Source organism: Eublepharis macularius, chromosome 1 (genome assembly GCF_028583425.1).
Source record: "Eublepharis macularius isolate TG4126 chromosome 1, MPM_Emac_v1.0, whole genome shotgun sequence".
NCBI classification, from domain to species: Eukaryota; Metazoa; Chordata; class Lepidosauria; order Squamata; family Eublepharidae; genus Eublepharis; species Eublepharis macularius.
Window position 1 is genome coordinate 118,350,183 of NC_072790.1, and position 20,087 is coordinate 118,370,269.

A 20,087-nucleotide genomic window follows, 5' to 3' on the forward strand; every position below is an offset into this window, starting at 1 on the left:
GGTCCAGGCTTAGGTTGATAGTAGGGTGAAAGTTATTGAAGTCCTGATGAAATCTCTCAAGGGCTTCCTTCCCATGGGTCCAAATGATGAAGATGTCATCCAGGAATCTTAAGTATAGTAGTGGTTCCAGTGGATGGGAGCTGAGGAAGCGTTGCTCCAAGTCCGCCATGAATATGTTAGCATATTGTGGTGCCATGCATGTGCCCATGGCTGTGCCATTAATCTGTAGATATGAGTTGTCACCAAATTCGAAGTAATTGTGAGTGAGTACGAAGTGACAAAGTTCAGTGGCGAGGTGTGCTGTGGTTTTGTCCGGGATAATATTCCTTATGGCTTTCTTCCTTATGGAATTCTTTTTTCTGGAGTTGTAAGAGGCAGAACATCTGTCCTCTCACGTGGACTATCTTTTTGCCCAGCCAGAACCACACAAACCATACAACTTTGTGGAGACCTGGAAGCCTATTTTAGACGCCTAAGACTGAAAGAATTCTTCAACTACTCTGCTGAACAAAACGATGAACAAAGCACTGAACAGACACCATCACAGCAGCCATCACTCTCCCAACCCAGCAGTACACAACCATCGTTACAAAACTCCAGAAAAAAGAATTCCACATGGACACCCCCTGAGGGCCGGAACTCTTCATTGGACTTTTACATTGAATGCTTCCGTCGATGTACCCGGGCTGAAATAATTGACAAACAACAACACCTAAAGCAGAACCTCAGCCATGCAGAAAGAGATGCCATAAACAGCCTCCAAAACAATTCTGGCATCGTAATCAAGGAAGCCGACAAAGGCGGAGCAGTTGTCATCATGGACAAACAGAACTACCTACAAGTAGCAGAAAGACAACTCTCCAATACAACATTCTATAAAATACTACCTGCTGATCCTACGGAGCAATACAAAAGAGAACTCAATAAAATATTAAAGACTCTCCCCGTGGACATACAAGAATGCATCCATAAGGACACACCCCAGGAACCACGACCAGGAAATTTCTACCTACTACCCCAAATCCATAAACTGGGTAACCCAGAACGCCCCATTGTCTCAGGAAGAGACACTATCACAGTAGGAGTCTCAGGATACATGGACTCTATCCTCAGGCCCTATGCCACCAGCACACCCAGCACACGGGACACCACTGACTTCCTCAGGAAAATACAGTTCATTGACAACCTACCAGATGACACCATCCTAGCAACCATGGATGTGGAGGCTTTATACACCAATATCCCACATGCAGATGGACTGCAAGTCATAAGGAATATTATCTCAGACAAAACCACAGCACACCTCGCCACTGAACTTTGTCACTTCGTACTCACTCACAATTACTTCGAATTTGGTGACAACTCATATCTACAGATTAATGGCACAGCCATGGGCACACGCATGGCACCACAATATGCTAACATATTCATGGTGGACTTGAAGCAACGCTTCCTCAGCTCCTATCCACTGGAACCACTACTATACTTAAGATTCCTGGATGACATCTTCATCATTTGGACCCATGGGAAGGAAGCCCTTGAGAGATTTCATCAGGACTTCAATAACTTTCACCCTACTAAGCCTGGACCACTCTACACAACAGGTACACTTCCTGGACACCACTGTACAACTACATAATGGACGGATAAATACCACCTTATACCGGAAACCAACAGACCGATACTCATATCTACATGCCTCCAGCTACCACCCTAAACATACCACTCGGTCTATTGTCTACAGCCAAGCCTTACGTTACAACCGTATCTGCTCCAATGCTCTCGACGGAGACTCACACTTAAGAGATTTACAACAAGCATTTTTGGGACTACAGTACCCACCAAATGAAGTGAAGAAACAAATCAACAGGGCCAGACTAGTACCCAGAAACAGTCTGTTCCAGGACAAACCTAAAGGAACTAACAACAGAACACCACTGGTTGTCACCTATAGCTCCCAGCTCAAACCCATCCAATGTATCATCAGTGAGCTACAACCCATCCTGGAAAATGATACCTCTCTCTCAGAAGCCCTGGGTGGAAGACCTTTCCTTGCCTACAGACAGCCCCTCAACCTTAAACAACTTCTCACAATCATGAACCAGCAGAGTCACCAGCACAGGTACCAGGCCCTGCAACAGACCCAGATGCCAGCTCTGCCCCTATATCTACCCAGGGAATACAATTACAGGACCTAATGGCATCAACTACACCGTCTCTGGCTCTTACAGCTGCTCATCCTCCAATCTGATATATGCCCTCATGTGCCAACAATGTCCTTCTGCTCTGTACATTGGACAAACCAGCCAACCTCTACGCAAAAGAATAAATGGACACAAATCTAACATTAGAAATGGAAACATCCAGAAACCAGTGGGAGAACACTTCAATCTACCAGGACATTCCATCAAAGACTTAAGGGTCACTGTAGTTCAACAGAAATCTTTTAAAAACAAAATCCAACGGGAGGCTGCTGAATTGGAATTCATATGCAAATTTGACTCTGTCAAGCTGGGACTGAATAGGGACAATGAATGGTTATCACATTATCACAGGTAACAGATCTCCTTTACAGAGGCGGGGTCTGGGGGAGCCCAGTGGCACCTGGCATGGACTTTCGGGGACCACAGTTCTCTTTGTCAGATGCATCTGACGGGGAGAGCTGTGGTTATCGAAGGCTTATACTGCATTGGAATTGAATGGTCTAGCTGTTTTACTGCTACAAACTAACACGGCAAACTCCTTTGAAACCTCACACCGAAAGAAGATGTTTACATTTACTAGCAAAGGAATGTTTTGGTTGCATCCTCCCTCTCCCCCACTAATTGCATCTTCGCTCTCCTCCCCTCCTCCCCCCTCCTCTTCTATATTTGACCAGTTTCTGTACCATGCATCTGACGAAGAGAACTTGATTCTCGAAAGCTTATGCTACAATAAAATTGGTTAGTCTTAAAGGTGCTACTGGACTCTTTTTGATTTTGCTACCACAGACTAACACGGCTAACGCCTCTGTTTCTTTGGTGTTATGTACCATCTGTTAATTATTTTATTTGTTTGTAATTTGGTAACAATAGATTTTGAATTGTAAATGTTGGATGACCATATACGTTCCCATCTTTCAGTGATTTTTTCAATTTGGCAATCTTGAAACCAATTATCTTGATATTTCCAAGTTGTATTTTTTTGAGTGGATAGTATTAAATTATAATTTTTGATATCAAGCCTTTACTGTGGTTCGATGATGGATCTAATAGAATCTCACATTCAGATTTTGGGGAATCCAATATTTTCCTTAGATTAATATGGTCAGCAAGATTTTGTAATTGAAAATATCTATACCAGTGAATTTTATGATTCGTTATTTTTTCTGTTTCTAATTTTTCTAGTAAACCTTTATGAGATGAGATATCTATTATTCTAGATAAATCTTCCCCATTCCAGAATTCATTAAAAGATTTGTCTTGTCCTAGAGGTGACTAGCGTTGATACGTAAAGGTAGAGTATCTGGATATTTTTGGTACTAAGTATTTCCTGTTCTGGTCCCATATTTTCAGTAGAGAGGTTAAATAAATGTTATGACGAGTTGTTTTAGGGCCTTCCTTTGGACTGCTCCAAATTACATTGCTAATTGAGTATTGTTTTAAGAGTATTGTGTATTTCTTTTAAGACTTGATAGTTTTCCATGATCGACATAGTGAAAAGCTTTGCTGTAATGTATAAAACACAGGCTGATTTTCTTCTGAAATTTCCTGGTGTGTTCCATTAGCCATTGTAAATTTGCAATGTGATCTCTGGTGCCTCTTCCTTTTCTGAATCCAGCTTGGCATTTGTCATTCCATATATGGTAAGAGTCTTTGCTGTAGAATTTTGAGCATCACTTTGCTTGCATGGGAGTTAACACAACAGTCTGATAGTTGCTGCACTCTTTGGCATCCCGTTTTTTTTTTAATTGGAATATAGACTGAGCATTTCCATATTTGTTGACAGATTCTTGTTAAGATTCTGATGGACTCCATTTCTGTAGCTTGAAATAGCTCTATTGGGATTCCACCTACTCCAGGTGCTTTGCTTATTCCAACTATGTTTGATTTTGCTTTATCTCTTACTTTTGCATTCCAGTCACCTATGATTGTCAGCATCTTGTTTTAGGTGTATGATCAATTTCTTCTTGGACACTTGCATAAAAGTTTTCAATTTCTTCTTCCTCATAATCTGTAGTTTGAGCATCAGCTTGAATGATGGTTATGTTAACAGGCTTTCCTTGAAGTCTGATGGATATTACTCAGTCAGACTTTGCATTGTAGCTCTTGACTGCTTGTGCTACGTCTCACCTCACTATTAGAGCAACACCATTTCTTTTGAGTTCATTTCTGCAGTAAAATACTGTGTGGTTTTCAGATTGGTCCATTTTAGTTCACTCACACTCAGGATTGCAATGTTTAAATGTTCCATTTCTTGTTTTACGATTTCTAGCTTACTTGGCTTCATACTTCTCACATTCCATGTGTGTCACAAAGCTTTGGACGTTCCTTTTGCATCTAGCCACGTTCACAATTGGACTTCCTTTTGGCTTTAATCCAGTCCCATCATTAAAATAGCACTATTCATACTTGTCCTCGGCTTTTCCCCAGTAGCCAATTGAGTGCCATCCAACCTGGGGGTCCTGTCTCCCAGCACTGTATCTTTTTTTCATTTTAGATTGTATCATCACAGGGTTTTCAAGGTAAGAGATTAGTAGAAGTGGTTTACCTTTGCCGCCTTCTGTTGTGCAGTTCTAACTAGAGTTAGTTGAAGTGACACTGCCGTTGTCTGTGAAAGATCCTCTGCCAGTGTCCCCTTTGGGCTACTGAGAAAATGCATTTTATTTTGTACTCCTGAGATTTTTATAAACTTCACCTTGGATTTCTTTATCAATATGTTCATTTTTCTCTAGCTATCAAATGTGACTTAGTCCATAACCCAAGAAGGAACTATTGTCCATTGTAAGAAAAGCTGATATAGTTGACTGAAAACCACACTCACTCTCCCCCTAGAAGTATTTCTACTTGCATAGAACAGGGGAAAGTTTTTACTTTGCTACTAGCCTCTCATGATTTTTAGGGTGCCACTCCAGAAGACCTCCTGTAGTACTGGATGGGGGGGGGCGGCTTTACATTTCTCATCAGAGCACATTACCACTGACAAGGAGTTGTTGCTTGAGAGGGGACTTAAAAGACCCTATGTGGAAATAGAGCAATTATTTGAATGAATGTCTCCATATATAGACCCACATAACATCTTAGGTTACCAATATAGCCTCTTTTGATGGTGCCTTCCCTTTGTGAGGCATGTATGGTCTTTAGTGAGCTTTTCTTTTGTACCTCCCAACCTATCAAATAGCTTCCCATAGCAGTATGAAGATCATCTACTCTGTTAAGGCTTTGTAAGTTAGGCATCATCAGAGCACATTACCACTGACAAGGAGTTGTTGCTTGAGAGGGGACTTAAAAGACCCTATGTGGAAATAGAGCAATTATTTGAATGAATGTCTCCATATATAGACCCACATAACATCTTAGGTTACCAATATAGCCTCTTTTGATGGTGCCTTCCCTTTGTGAGGCATGTATGGTCTTTAGTGAGCTTTTCTTTTGTACCTCCCAACCTATCAAATAGCTTCCCATAGCAGTATGAAGATCATCTACTCTGTTAAGGCTTTGTAAGTTAGGCAAGGCTATCCTCCTGTTATAATAATCTTTTGTATGAATCCTTGAGTCCTCCTGTTTCTGTTGATGTGCCAATGAAAGTTACTCTTATTTTAGAGTTTAATGAGCCATTCCTGAGTTTTAGGGTCTTTGATGAGATGTATTGTCGAAAGCTTTCACGGCCGGAGAACGATGGTTGTTGTGGGTTTTCCAGGCTGTATTGCCGTGGTCTTGGCATTGTAGTTCCTGACGTTTCGCCAGCAGCTGTGGCTGGCATCTTCAGAGGTGTAGCACCAAAAGACAGATCTCTGTCTTTTGGTGCTACACCTCTGAAGATGCCAGCCACAGCTGCTGGCGAAACGTCAGGAATTACAATGCCAAGACCACGGCAATACAGCCTGGAAAACCCACAACAACCATCGTCCTTGATGAGCATTGGCAATGGTGATTTTTATGACCTGTAAGTCAGTTCTTAGTTATTGCTATATTTCTGAAACTGTAACCTGATAGAGTCAGGAGGATATAATTTTTTTTGTTTTTTAAAAAAACTAGTATGGATCCCAACCTTGGTATTTATAGATTCAGTATGTCTGTTTGAAGCCCTCCCAGATCTTCAGTAGTGCTGCTTGCCCCTCAGTGTATGATTAAATGACAGGACATTGGCATAGGGAAAAGACACACAAACACATACAATTTAGTATTAAGTACAATCATGTAACAGAAAGCACCTTGCTAGTGGAAAGAAGTATATGATCCCACTTGGATCACATAAATGGGTAGGAGTATTCCCTAGCCACACTGTGCAATGCCAGTGGCAATTGTACATGTCAGATATGCATCTGTATCCCATCTGAAGGACCTCATGATGAGTGGGGCACCGTGCATGTGGTTCACTTTCTAGTGAGGGAAACTGTATGCAGTTCTGTTTACTGGATGCAGTGGATCTGCTTGTCCTATTTTGTGTATGCATCCCTATTCAGCAAGGCTTAAATGCATAGTAGCCTGAGGGGAGAAGCCTGAGGTAATTCCAATTTTATTCAGTGGGGCTTACTCTTAAAAGAGTGTTCCTAAGATTGCAGCCTAATTCCATTCATACATTTTTCTTGCTGAATCAATGTACATGTTTGTAAAAGACATCCTGTCCACCTTCATATGTTTGCTCAAATTTTATTTCAAGGGTATTTTCCATTTAATATATAATAATAATAATATTTGATTTATATACCACCCTTCAGGACAACTTAACACCCACTCAGAGTGGTTTACAAAGTATGTCATTATTATCCCCACAACAAACACCCTGTGAGGTGGATGGGGCTGAGAGAGTTCTGGAAGAGCTGTGACTGACTTCAAGCAGAGGAGTGGAAAATCAAACCTGGTTCTCCAGATTAGAGTCCTGCCATTCTTAACCACTACACCAAACTATGATATAATTCTTTTCCATTTCTGTGTTCCTTGTAATTTCCAAAACTGTTAGCAAGGGTTTTTTTTTTAATATCCTACGTCTGAGATGTCATGGTCCTTCAAAAATCCTGGAGAGCCCCGCTGTGCTTGGATAAACAGTTTCAGCAGTGGGGCTCCTGACTCTTGCAGCTTGTCTCACCACACACTTGATAACATCTTAAGAGATGCCGGATGTTGCAAGACATATCATTACAGATTTACTCTGTGTTCATTAGTTTCCAGCACATTAGGGGACAGTGTGAATGCTCCTGGTGGGAGAAGCTCATGGTACATGCAGCATAACCAGAACATTTAATAGATTGTTAATTTGCATAGATTAAATTCCCCACAGGTCCCTTGGCTGCTTTCCTAGATAGCTGAAAAGATGCAGACCTGAAGACTCAGCTGCTTAAGGGGTTGTCTTCTATAATGAAAAACAGGAAACTAGAATTACTTATTGAGATCAAACAAAGAGAGGTCCAAAGTACTTATGCCTTTTGACAGACACTGTTCATTCCCTAAGCTTAGATTATTTTGACATTTGTAACTCACTTTCCTGTAACGTTCTTAATCCCTGTGTGGGTTGACCCATCTCTTGTCTTTCATTAAACAGAAAAAAACTTGCTTCATTTCATTCTCTGCTCATCATAGCTCAGTAGCAAAGTATGCATGCAGGACCTCCCACATTCACTCTCCTTTGAGATTTCTAGGAGCAAGCCAAGGAAGGGCCTCAGCCTAATATAAAGCCTTAGAGAGCTGTCGTCAAAACACATGTAGTTGGGATACATTTTTTATTTATTTAGGAAATTTCTATGCTGCCTCTTCAGAAAACTTACTTGAGTCAACTTCCAAAGTAAAACACAGTAAAAAAAAACTACCGTAAATGTTGTAATATAAAACTATTTGAAATCCATTGAAAGCATAAGAGAGTCTAAAACAAACAGAGCCATTAGCAGGCTAGCAGACTAAAAAAATGTTAAAAGATCAATCCTTTAACTAAAACCCTGGGTAAAAAGAAACATGTTGGCCTGGTGCCTAAAAAATAGTTGGGTAGGCAACAAGGCAAACTACCTTATCCAGTCTAACTTCAACTGGAAGACATTCCACAGGCATCAGCCAATGATGACAAGCAATATAGATATAGCTGCATATAAGATAGCCTTGTATGCTCATAACACTTTCCATAATTTTCATTTTCTTTTTGAAGTTTCCTTCAAAAAATTGTTCTATTTAATACAAAATATCTAAGAACATCATCACTAGAGGTAAGCACTGAAAATTTTTCAGTTTCAAATCCAGGGGGTTCCAAACAATGTACTGTTACTGAGTTTTTCCAGCGAGGCCGTTGCTGGCTTGGAGGTGATCTATTTGGTTTTTTTTTCATTATCATGAATTTTGGACCCGTTCTTTGTAATGAGGGCTTCTAGCCTCTTTGAAGCAGCTGTTTTTGCAGTTAACACTACCAAAATCACACAGAACACAGTCCTCCCTTTAAACCATCAACCCACTAAATTGGAGCACATGCAACAACGGGGTTCAGTGTTTATGGACCCTGAAGAATGCTTGGGGAAGGCATCAAGGCAAATGTTGGGTGGCTGCAGATGCACAGACTGTTATTTTCAAGGGGGCATGGGGGAACAAGGCTCTGGAGCAGCTGTTTTTACACTTAACCAAAAACCAACAATTAGCCCCTCTCCTACTCTAAATCATTGATCTGAGTTTTTCCTCAACCACAATAAGACACACACACACAACAACAGACCCCTTAGAATGCAAACATCAACAGGTGGACCCATGGTGGGAAACTGACTGGCAAAGGGATAGTGGGGAGGTGGGCCTGCTCCCAAGCAGGAGAGCACTCCAGTCAGTGTAGTGCAGTGGTATTAAAAACAATCCTGCTTCATGTTCACTTTTTTCTTTTTCTATAGTTCCAATAAATTAATACCTTTGCATTATGCTATTGCCTACTGATGCTATGTTTCCATACAATTTGGAGTTTTCTTCCCACAATGACAGGTGAATCCAAATCCTTTTAATGCTCAGCATTCTGCTGCAAAATGAGGTGTTCTTGCTACCAATCTTCTGCATCACCCAAGTGCAGGCAGGCAGGCAGAATGATTGTCAGAATCTACCTGCCTCAGAAATAGACCTATGTTTTCCCCATATGTTTTCCTTTTGCTGTGGGGGCAGGCAGCATTGTTTTTGAAAGGGTGGAGTAGGTACATGTTTGCCATTTGACAGAGAGTCTCTCTACACAGGACACCTGGGCATGTGTTTGTAAAGTGTCAGTTTATACAATGATAGCTGGGAAACGTAGTTTTGAATTACACAGCCAGCAAAGATCATTCCAGAAGGAACGGATTCTCTCACAGCTCTCTGCTGCCCCTGGCATGCCAGACTGTCTCCCCTTCCAGAGCTTTTACCATGCCGCCCTCAGAGCTTAAAACTTTGAATCAACCAAGTCTCGGCAGAGCAAGGTCTCCAGAAGGGGAGTTGCCAGAGGTGGCGAGGGGCTTTGAGAGGATTTGTCCCTTCCGGAGCAATCTCCGCCAGCTCTGTCTTTCAAAACTACGCTTCCAAGCTAACATTACATCTCCCGACACATGAAGAACACATGTCAGATGTCTTGTGAAGAGAGACTCTCAGAAAAAGAGAAAGCCCTGAAAAAGTATGGAAGCAGTCCTAAACAGGTCTATTCAGATGTAAGTCCCATGTTGTTCGATAGCACATTCCCAGTGAAGTATCTTTAAAATTGCAGCCTATGACTGAAGTCTTTCAGGGCTTTTATCAAGTTTGACTAATTGAACAGACAACTTGCACACACATACACACCCGGCACTTTTATTCACTGACCATCCAAGTGCCCTGATTGAGGTGAAGGAGACAGACCAGTGCCAGTGTACCATTGTAAAAAAACCAAGATAACCCCTCTGTAGGTCTGCTCAGATGTAAGTATTATGTTATTCAAGAGTGCATATTCCCAGGGAAGAGTCTTTAGAATTGTAGCCAATGATTGAAGCCTGTACATTCCTCCTTTCAAACGTTTCCAAAGCAGATAGGCAGGAAGGGGTCTCCTCCTGTGAGGACCCAATTGGCAGAGAGACAATGCCATTGCCCAGGTAGCAATGGGGAAAAAAAGATGCACTCATGCACATTACATTCATTCCCCCTTCTCACCAACAGAATTAATTAATAACATAAGAGCTCTCTCCGCTTGGAATCTGATTGGTGAATGTTGTTCAGGAAAACAAGATGCTGCTGTGTGACCCCAGTGCCTAGTGTGGTATGAATAAAAATGAAACACACATTTTTGGGGGTGGGAGTATGCAGTTATAACTTGGTTTCCCAGATTCTGTTCACTGTTCCAGAAGCTGCTTTAACAAAATGAAACCGTGATTTACAGGTGTATTTCCAGTTATTTTTTCCCCCATTTTGCATACCCCTAATCATCACCACCACCATGCTGGTTCATACAGTGTCTCTAAGAGCAGCCAGCTAAATGCCAATGGAAAATTCGATGCAGTTTATGAATAAAGGCAGACATCTGCTATTTATTTGTTCACATATCCAGAGGTACACTACTTCTGAAATGCAGAGGTTCCATTTTTGGCTAAGAACCATTGTCAGACCTACCCTCTTTTAGGCTTGCCACCTGTTTTTTTATTCAGACAGTACATGAATTTGAAGATCTGCATTTGATCTGCAGAGCAGGGATCTGAAGCTCAAAAAACAGAAATGGCCGGGGGAAAAGCAGATTCAGGCTTGGATCCCACAAAATGCCAATGGAAAGCATTGATAGGCCAATGCTCCTTCCCTCCAAAGTAATTTTGGATTCCAGGAAAGGTTATTTCCAGGGCTGAGAGACGTGCAGCAACTTCCACAACAGTTGAGTGGCTATAGTGGGGAAGAGAATGAGACCCTTCTGCCCTTCACACTATGAATGAGCAGAACTCTACTCATAGGTGAGAAAGAAAGGAGCAATTTCATGCTTGCGAACTGTGGGATCTAGCCCTATGATACCATTCTCCTCTCTCTGTTTCTCACTCCTTTGAGGTTACTTGGCGCAGCTCTGGAGGAGTTTTGAGAAAGCAGGAAGACAGATAGAAAGAAAATAAGGCATTTTTTAAAAAGATAATGTTTTCCTCCCTTTGTCCTGCTGCTGCCACATGGCTCACCCAGACCTTATGTTTATGCTGTGGGAGCTTCTGTTTGTGGCCACAGAGATCAAGCAGTGGATTAGCCATGACAAGAGAGGATGGTGGATTGGCCAGAAAAACACTGCTGTAAATCAATTGAAACAATCCAGTATCAGGATCTACTCAGACATGATAGTTTTCCATGAGTTCCTGCATCTCCTCTCCACCCCTCCTTCCTTTTCCTAATCAAAATGCTGTGGCTCAGCTTGCAGGTAGAAAAATCAAGGGCACATAAACTTCTGCCATAATTGGTGCAGCTTAGTGGCATAGGTAGGAAGAGATTCTTCTCCTTTAGAAAGAGCCTATTGGTAGAGCATGCATTTTACAATACAGAAAGTCCCACGTTCAGTTCTCCAGCATCTTCAGTTGCAAAGGATCAGGTGGTTGGTGATAAGGAATATGAAACCTTGGAGAGCCACTGTCTTCCACACTACACCAAGTGGGATTGACCAGAGGTTTGATGCAGTATAAGGTCATTTTGAGGATCATATGCATCACTTTTGTGCTTTTTAAAAAAGATTAAGAGGTATGCAAATCATTGCATACATTTAATTATTATTTATTCTGTGATATTTACAGACAGTCATTGAAAATCCATGTGTTGAAGGACTTCTTCAGGCTATCCATGATGCTGAGTATCTGGATGAGGAAGCACTTCACTGTGTGACATCCTGTCTTGGAGAGCTAGTGAAACATGGTAAGGGGACCTTTTGGAAGGTATTTACAGTGCCAATTGAAGAACACTTGCCTGGGAATAAACCCCACTGAACAGACTAGTATAGGATTCTGTGATGACCTGCTGCCTTTGTCTACAAGTGTGTGTATGCACAAGCGTTAATTGATTTTAATATTGTGATGAATTTCAGTCGACTTGATAAACCAATTTTACTAAGGGTCCCTTTGGAATCCTTGAGAGCCCCCAAACAATGATAGAAATACTAGAACAGACATATATATATATATTTGTCAGTATCTTTATTCTGGGTTATGCTCTTTTTTCTGTAAAACCATTTTTACTCTGTCAGTGATGTAGTCATTTGTGTTCCCTCTTCTCTCTGTCACCAGAAGGAGGTTTGTTGCGTATCCTGGAATTAATGGATGAACCACTGTTGAGTTGTCTCGTGAGGCTGGCAGGCCAAGTGGAACAAACAGAACCTTCCTTCCAAGCTGCCATCGTGATCAAACATCTAATACAGCATGGTACAGGATGGATCTTGTCGAAGTTACATTTTGGGTAGCTCAGTCCTAAGCCCCGAGTCAGTGCCTCTGCTTGTGCATCAACATACATGCAGCACCACTCCACCACTCCCTATGGACTTTTGCAGGAGAGTCCCGCTGGCACCCGAGCACAGCAAAGCGAGGCGCAGCTGCCGCCAGGAGCACCCACTTGCCGTTCCCCTGACAACCCCGCTCACACTAGCCAATGGCCACACCACTACTCTGACAGGCAGGCGAGAGGCAAGTGGCGGCGCAGCCAATGGGGACGCCGTGCTTCCCGCTGCCTACCAACAGCCTCCCATCAGGGAGCAGGCATCCCTGCTGGGGCGGGGGGAAGAGGTGACAGTGAAGGTCTGGATCGAACACCCACCTTCTTGCCCGTACAGCCCCTATTTCAGATGACGGCCAGGCCAGTGGCCTCAGCTCAGTGCACCTGCCAATCCCCCCTGCTGCCACCGCTGCCATGAGAAGCAGGTTCCCCCTCCCTGAAAAGTGGGACCAGAAAGCCTGCAGCACTTGGGAGCAGCCCCCAGGATCTGGAAAGGCAGGTGTTGGGGGGAGGTTCTTCAATGAGTGACAGGAATGCCCATTGGAAACCATGTGAGAGGCCAGAAGGTAGTGCAAAGCACCCAGAGACTTGCGGCAGCACCGTTTTAACATATCACTGCATCACAACAATGTGAGAATGCAGGTTGGACCTTGAGAGCCATGCCCCAGTGACACCCCCCAATGGACTGATAGCCAGCAGGAGCAGAGAAACTGCTCCAGGGGCTGCCATTCACCCCCTCCCTGTGTCAGATTTCCCAGTCCATCCCTGCTTCTGCAAAAAGTTAAATGGAGGGAGCATCCCAAGATGTTGCTCCACATCCTCCACCTCCCAGCAGTAACTTCCGCCTTCCCCTCTGCCTGGCTTATCAGACGCCAGCAGCTCAGTCTGTCAGAGAATGAACATCCTCAGTGGAGCCCCTCCCCCGACCTGCCAGACATTCATGGGCCACACTTCAATTCCCACCTCACTGCCTGAACTCACATTGAGGGAGGGAAGGGGGCAGGGAAGCTGGACGTATTTCCTGCCAATGTGGCCAAGCCGCAGGTTGCCTTGGTAAACTGCTTCCTGGGCAGAACCTGAATGGCACTCGCAGAGGCTTACGGAGGGCTCGGACAGCCATGGTCTTCTGGACGAGTGGCGATCTGCCTGCAAGAGAACAGGCACATGCTTTGCAAGTAACCTAGGCTGGTGCACAGCTGAGGCCAAGCCCAATCTGCAACGTCTGGGAAGGTCCATTGATTGAGAGCTGTGGCAGCAGTTCCACAGGTGCTGCTCACAACCACATGATGCATGACCCTCTGGTGAGACAGCACTCTGCCTTGGGATGATTTTATCCTGTGAGGGGGAAAGTCAAGTGGCTGAGCACTCTCCAGCAACAGGGTGTTACAAACACCCAGTCAACCTGACCACTGGCTGCACTTCCTCCTCTGTCATGAGGGGCCCCAGCTGAGGGAGTCTGAACAGAACACCCACATGGGTAGCCCCCCCCAGGTTGGCTGTGTCAAGAGTAGTTTTCTGGGCAACTGCCTCTGTGGCAGGCAGGGGCTGCCGCCAGTGCCCCCTTCCCCACTGTGCTTCACCTGAAACGGCTGGCGGTCAAGCGAGTTCAGGTGAGGGTGGCAGCTGGCACAAATCAGTGAGCTGGGTTAGCTCCTTACCTGCCAGTGCTCCCTTGCTCCTTACCATGCTGGATAACCTGCAAGGGGACTTGGGTGGTTATTGTTAGTTAGTCAGACATTCTGGACATTGCCCTTCTTCCCTTGAGCGAGTGCAAAGTTCTCCAAGTTTTCCCCCTACGTCCCCCCAGTGTACTCATGGCCCACCACCATGAGTACCCACTCTCCCGCCTTGTGCACAAAGTCCCTGCAGAAGAAGGCTGTCGGCCAGAGCCTCTGGCCACTGCCCACTTAAGTTTGTAAGTGGCACAGCTGGAGGTTTTGTAGAGTGCATGGGCAGGTGATTGGACACGGGGAGGGGGGGCTCTCCCACCCCGGAAGCGCACATGGCTTGGTATGCCTGGTAGTTGCCATCCTATGCTCCATTTGGGCTGTGGGGGCGGGACTGGGCACAAGGAGAGGGTCCTGAGTTTTCCCATTCAATGGCCGCCTATGGGCTACGCCTGCTTTTTGCATGGTGTAACTTTCCACCACTGTAGGAAGCATTTCTGGGCCTGGGGAAGCTTAGGAAGCCAACTAACTTGTGGCCTGCCCCCACCTTGCCCTCGCCAGTGCTGGCGCAGGGACTTGCGCTTCACTTACGTGTTCGTACGGCTGCCTGGTGTGGCCATGGGTAACAGCCCACCCGCACTAGCGCGCCTCCCCATCCGCCAGTGGAAGGGGGGGGGGGTTACGCTCATGTAAGTGCAAGTTGCGTCCACGTAAGCCTTAGTTCTCTTCCTATGCACTTTCCACCCCCCACTTAGAATTGCGTTGCAATACTCTGATAGTATACTCTTCAATACTCTTACATTTGAGAGTTAATGTTGTAATTTGTAAGTAAAGGGATTTTTTATATACAGTAGATATTGCAGAAGTGAAAGGGGTAGGAAATAAGCTCTCATGTTTTGTCCATGCAGAATTAAATCTTTCTTGAAGATATCAGCACAGCATAGAGCTGCTCATATATTTGCACATCACAATGCAACGTATGACATGATGATTTATTTGAAAAGTCCATGCCACATAAGACACACATCCATAAATTTCGTATTTTTATTTTATATTTGAGATACAGAATCATTCTGTCACATAAAACACAAGCCCATAAATTTTATACTAAAATACAGAGTCATTTGTATATTAGAACATATATATATATATATATATATATCAACTCCCCTCTGTCTGGAGATCAGGGGGCGGGGCCACCAGCCATGTGACCATTTTCAAGAGGTTCCGGAAATCCGTTACACCGTGTTCCAGCTGAAAAAAAGCCCTGATTAGAACTATAGCATTTAGTGAAGAAAAGTCTTAAGGAATCTTGTAATTCAGCATTCTCAGTTTACAGAAATGGAATTTGAGGAATAAAGGTTAATATTCAAGCCATATCAGTCAACGGCACACATTTAGAAGATCCTCTCTACTTTATCATCATCTTTTAATAAAAGCTCGGAAAGGAAGAAGCATTGTTACACATGTGATACAGTAGCAATATTTTTAGTTTTACATTGGTGTATTCTGTTTGGCAACTCTTCTTTTCTCCTTGTGAATTACATAGAGGAGGTGGTGTGTCTGCTGAAATACCACCTCAGCAAGATTCAGGAATACCTCATGAAGTACCTTACCCACCAGGAGACTCGCTTTCAGCAGTTGGGCATATCCACACTCTGTCTTTTACAGAAAGGTACGTTCCATATTTATCCCCAGCACTAGATACAATTCCATGGGGGGTCCAAGCTGTATCAAAATAGCTCATCTCATCAATGTTGATCAGAAGCACCACAGCCATAACATAGCTAAGCAGGATGCTTCTAGTGATAAGGGTGGGGGGCTCCTGATTTAGAAAGGTCTGCTGGAAAGTTAACAGGAGCCCACTTTACAGAGATTCTAAGCAGACACCTAGATAGGCTCACAGACTGTTCATTGCAAGCTTCCTACTACAGTTGAAGTTATTTTAAAAGTAGTATGTATAAATTCTGCGAGCACATAGTTGTTAAGAGGATAAAACGGAGGAGAAAGCTGCTCTGGGTCCTGATTTGGGAGATAGGTGGGCTATATAAAGTAATAAGAAGTGACAGTTACTGGTATTTGTCCAGCACCCAGGAAACCAGAAGTCATGTCAGTTATCTGGAGTATGTGGCATACTTCAAATATGAACATAAGGGTTTGTGGCAGGGGTGATCTTTGCAGCATGTACACCTGCATGTGTCCTGATCCTTATTTTATTTATAGTCCACCTTTCTTGCTAAGACTGAAGACAGATTACAAAATGCAATCAAACAACATAAGACATCCAACAAACAATTTAACAGGACTACAATTACAAAATTAGAATCCAATCCAAACAACAATACCTGTTTGAGGCATGATACTGTAAACCTTGCAGAAAGTGGATTACAAAGGTAGAAGATAATACAGTAAAAGCAAGGTGATACATACAATAAATATTGCAATAGATTACAATCCTACAAGTGCCCTCCTTAACTGTGTCCTGTGTCATATGGGGATGCAGGAGTGGGACACATGCAGTCTATAAGGGAAAAGTTAGAGGAATTTATCAGATCTCAAGGTGGAGCCCGAGGATTCAACCCAACAAATGAATGCAGTTCATATCCTATTAGCAGAATGGCAAAGTTGCAGGGGTGACTGGAGATGTGGATGGAAAGTCAGAACCAGAAAAGTGCCTGGAAGGTTTCCAAGAGTAATCCTGGAGTTTTACAAACTATGTGTTACTATGTACTATCTGTTGCTTTAAGAATGATTATACTGGGTGGTTCTATATTGTTTAATATGTCAGTCTTAGAATTGCTTATGCTCTGTTTCAGCATGTCTTCAACTCTGTATAGGATTTCTGCTGGTTTTAAATCTTTGCAAATTTGCATTTTTATACCTCATTACATTTTTTTACTGAAATGTCCTTGAAATTGACTATACTAACTCAAAATGTGTAATCTGCCTTGAGTCTCAGTGAGAAAGATGGACTATAGATAATGTAAATAAAAATAAATTAAAAAAAGAGAAACGCCAGCTATTTGGAACAAGCCAGGTCAACTGGGGAGCACACAAAGAAAGAAAACCCAAACCAACCACACTCTTAGTAGACTTGGATAGTTTACCTGTTCAGGGTGGTATGATGATCAGGAGTTTCTTGTTCACACACTTCAAAAGTCATATAATGTGAATTCAGTGCCTGATAATTTGGGGTGGTCTTTTTTACAAACACCTTCCTATGAATACGCATGAGAAAGTGCAAGTGTAGTGCAAAGAAACCAAATAAATTATTTCATTTCACTTCTATTCCTTTTGGCCTTTCACGATTTTCTAGCAGCTCAATCAGTAACTTGAGAGGTATGGAGGAAGAGTCAGAGAGGCTTTCTGCATCTCACTGTACCTCTCTTTTCAGTTTCTTTACCGTGGGATACAATCACTTTCATTGACCTCAAGCAGAAAGTGAGCAGTAATTTTAGCAATTCCACATGCATAAGGAGTTGACTCCAACCAGCTTTTCTGATGGGTAAAAAGAGGAAGGGGGGGGGTCTCCTCTGACCATCCGAAAAAGCTATCTAGGGAACTGCATAAACAAATGCACAAATGGAAACTGTAGTAAGGAGAGAGATTAGGCAGGATTGAGTGAAACAGTTGGCTGGAAACAGTCCAGTGGCTGTTGCACCTGCAGATATCTGCTGCGGAAAACTGCATCCCACAGCACCTGAATTCTCACTTCTTATTTTCAGATTTGGAATTTTCATCAGCGTTCAGACAGAGCCAATTGAAGAAACACCTTGATCAAATCTGTCAACAAACTGAAGAAATGCAAGAGCTCCTCAGGATGGCTGTAAGCAACGTGGACACATGAGAAATTGTTCTGTTCTGTATCCATTTGTTGCAGAGAAAATGGATATTTAAATGTCACAGGCATGACTTCAGATAACGAAGCTCCTGTGTGGCCGCCTCATAGCTTAGTTTGCATGTTGTGTCTCTGGGCAAGCCAAGAGCCAGCATATGCATCATAAAATTCTTCCTTCCACCCCTGGGATGGACCACAAAAGTGTAATTCACACAGGCATGTTTTATTGCTTTATTACTCATCACTAGATTCATAGATGGATGTGTGAATAGACTTCACTGTAAAGTATGGAAGTGACATGGATTCTGTTTATACTGTTTTATCAAGCATGCATATGTGAACCAACTCGGACAGGCTTATTGTACCTGTGGAGTCTGCAGATTTGCATCATCCTTACAGAGTCTTTCCTAAACTGAAAGTGCCTACACTGGCAGATTTGTTAGCTCAACTCTGACAGCATGTAGTCCATTAAACTAGGCAAATAGCAAACATACAGCACATTTTGCATACTCTTGGATGTTCTGACAGCCTTGAATTGACTGCCAAAAGCTTTGGAAGTTGGCAGCATTCGTGGTCAAAGTATCTAAACCATCTGCTCCCAGATGCCTGGTAGCAAACAATTGGTAGATACTTCCCACATGAAATTTTCTGAACAAAAACTTTATTAAAATTTATATTTATAGAATGAAAAAAGTGGTAGCTGGTAGTATTATGGTGCCTGTTTATGTTTACACATGAATAAGGTTTTTTTTTCAGTCTGAAGATATATTGTAAAGGGGTCTTCAGTTTCATCATCAGGATTTTATTACATAATCCAGAATACGATTTTTTGACACTTAGATTAGCTGGCTTCTTGCTCCAGGTTTTAATTAAAACTGTATCTCAATTTTTCAAAATGTTCCACTCTGGATGACTGTAATATGAAATGTATGCATTTTAGAAACACCAGTCAATACTCCATGTTATCCAATTCACTGTATGGCCCCACCTCTTCAGTTACTATTGAATACTATTGATGTTTCATTCACTTGTATTAGACTTTGCAGCAACAACCAAGAGTTCCACCAAATATGACTTGAGGTATATTTGCAACTATCACTATTCACCTCCATGCGTAATGATATCCCCCTATCAATTTATGTGTCTCCTGAGTACCCAAACCAAAACACCATTGAAGAGAACTGTACAATCCTTTGTATGGGTTGTTTTCCACAGTGTACACAGTTTTGGAATACATTTATTAGTAAATCTAAAGCCTTCCAAATACTTACATCTATTTCTCAAAGTGTTCTCATGAGTTTTATCACTTAACAATATGGATATATGGCTGCATTGTACGGCAGAGAACAGAAGTTCTGTGAAACAAACATTAGAAGAACCATATCACTGGATTCAGGGTAGTTACATTTTATATTGGTCCATTTTTAAAGTTTTCAGTAATAGAATGTTATATTAAATGCAAAAATATATGAAATAAAAACCTTTTAAGGTTTGTTCCCATGTTCTGCTTCATCTCCTCTTTGACAGCATGCAAATTTAAATATCTTTCTTCTGTGCATTTCTAATTCTTTTTAAAATTTCCTCTATTCCTCCCCTTGCATTTTTACCTCAGAAGTGAGACAATAATCGGTGAGGAATTGGTTGAAACTCTCCAGAGGGGATGTGAGAGGGTGTGAATTCTCTATTGAAGCTTGATCCCTGCTTGAAGAAGAGGGATACAAATCCTGTTAGAAACATAGCCAACAAAGCGTCTATGGTGATAAGGTGACCTGAAAAGCTCCTTCACAAATGCCTATTTGGTTTAGCTTGGGGTTTTTGTTTTTTACTTTAAAACTTCTATTTTATGTATTTTTACATTTAATAACAACAACAACATTTAATTTATATACCGCCCTTCAAGATAACCTAGCATCTACTCAAAGCAGTTTACAAAGTATGTTATTATTATCCTCACAATAATCACCCTGTGAGGTGGGTGGGGCTGAGAGAGCT

The 20,087-nt window shown here is 42.5% G+C and overlaps 1 protein-coding gene across 3 annotated transcripts in view; it reads left to right on the forward strand.

Annotated features, from left to right (window-relative positions):
- The window catches only part of LOC129329283 (uncharacterized), a 59,030-nt gene extending 39,434 nt beyond the window's left edge, over window positions 1–19,596 (forward strand). For 2 of the 3 annotated variants that reach the window (XM_054978814.1, XM_054978980.1), the window contains 4 exons: window positions 11,903–12,020; window positions 12,389–12,523; window positions 15,807–15,932; window positions 17,983–19,596. In XM_054978814.1, the coding sequence (XP_054834789.1) occupies window positions 11,903–12,020; window positions 12,389–12,523; window positions 15,807–15,932; window positions 17,983–18,104 (501 nt within the window). In that variant the 3' untranslated portion in view covers window positions 18,105–19,596. The remainder of the gene's footprint in view (window positions 1–11,902; window positions 12,021–12,388; window positions 12,524–15,806; window positions 15,933–17,982) is intronic. The other variant, XM_054978896.1, reaches the window with a different exon arrangement.
- Window positions 19,597–20,087: the final 491 nt, after the last annotated feature.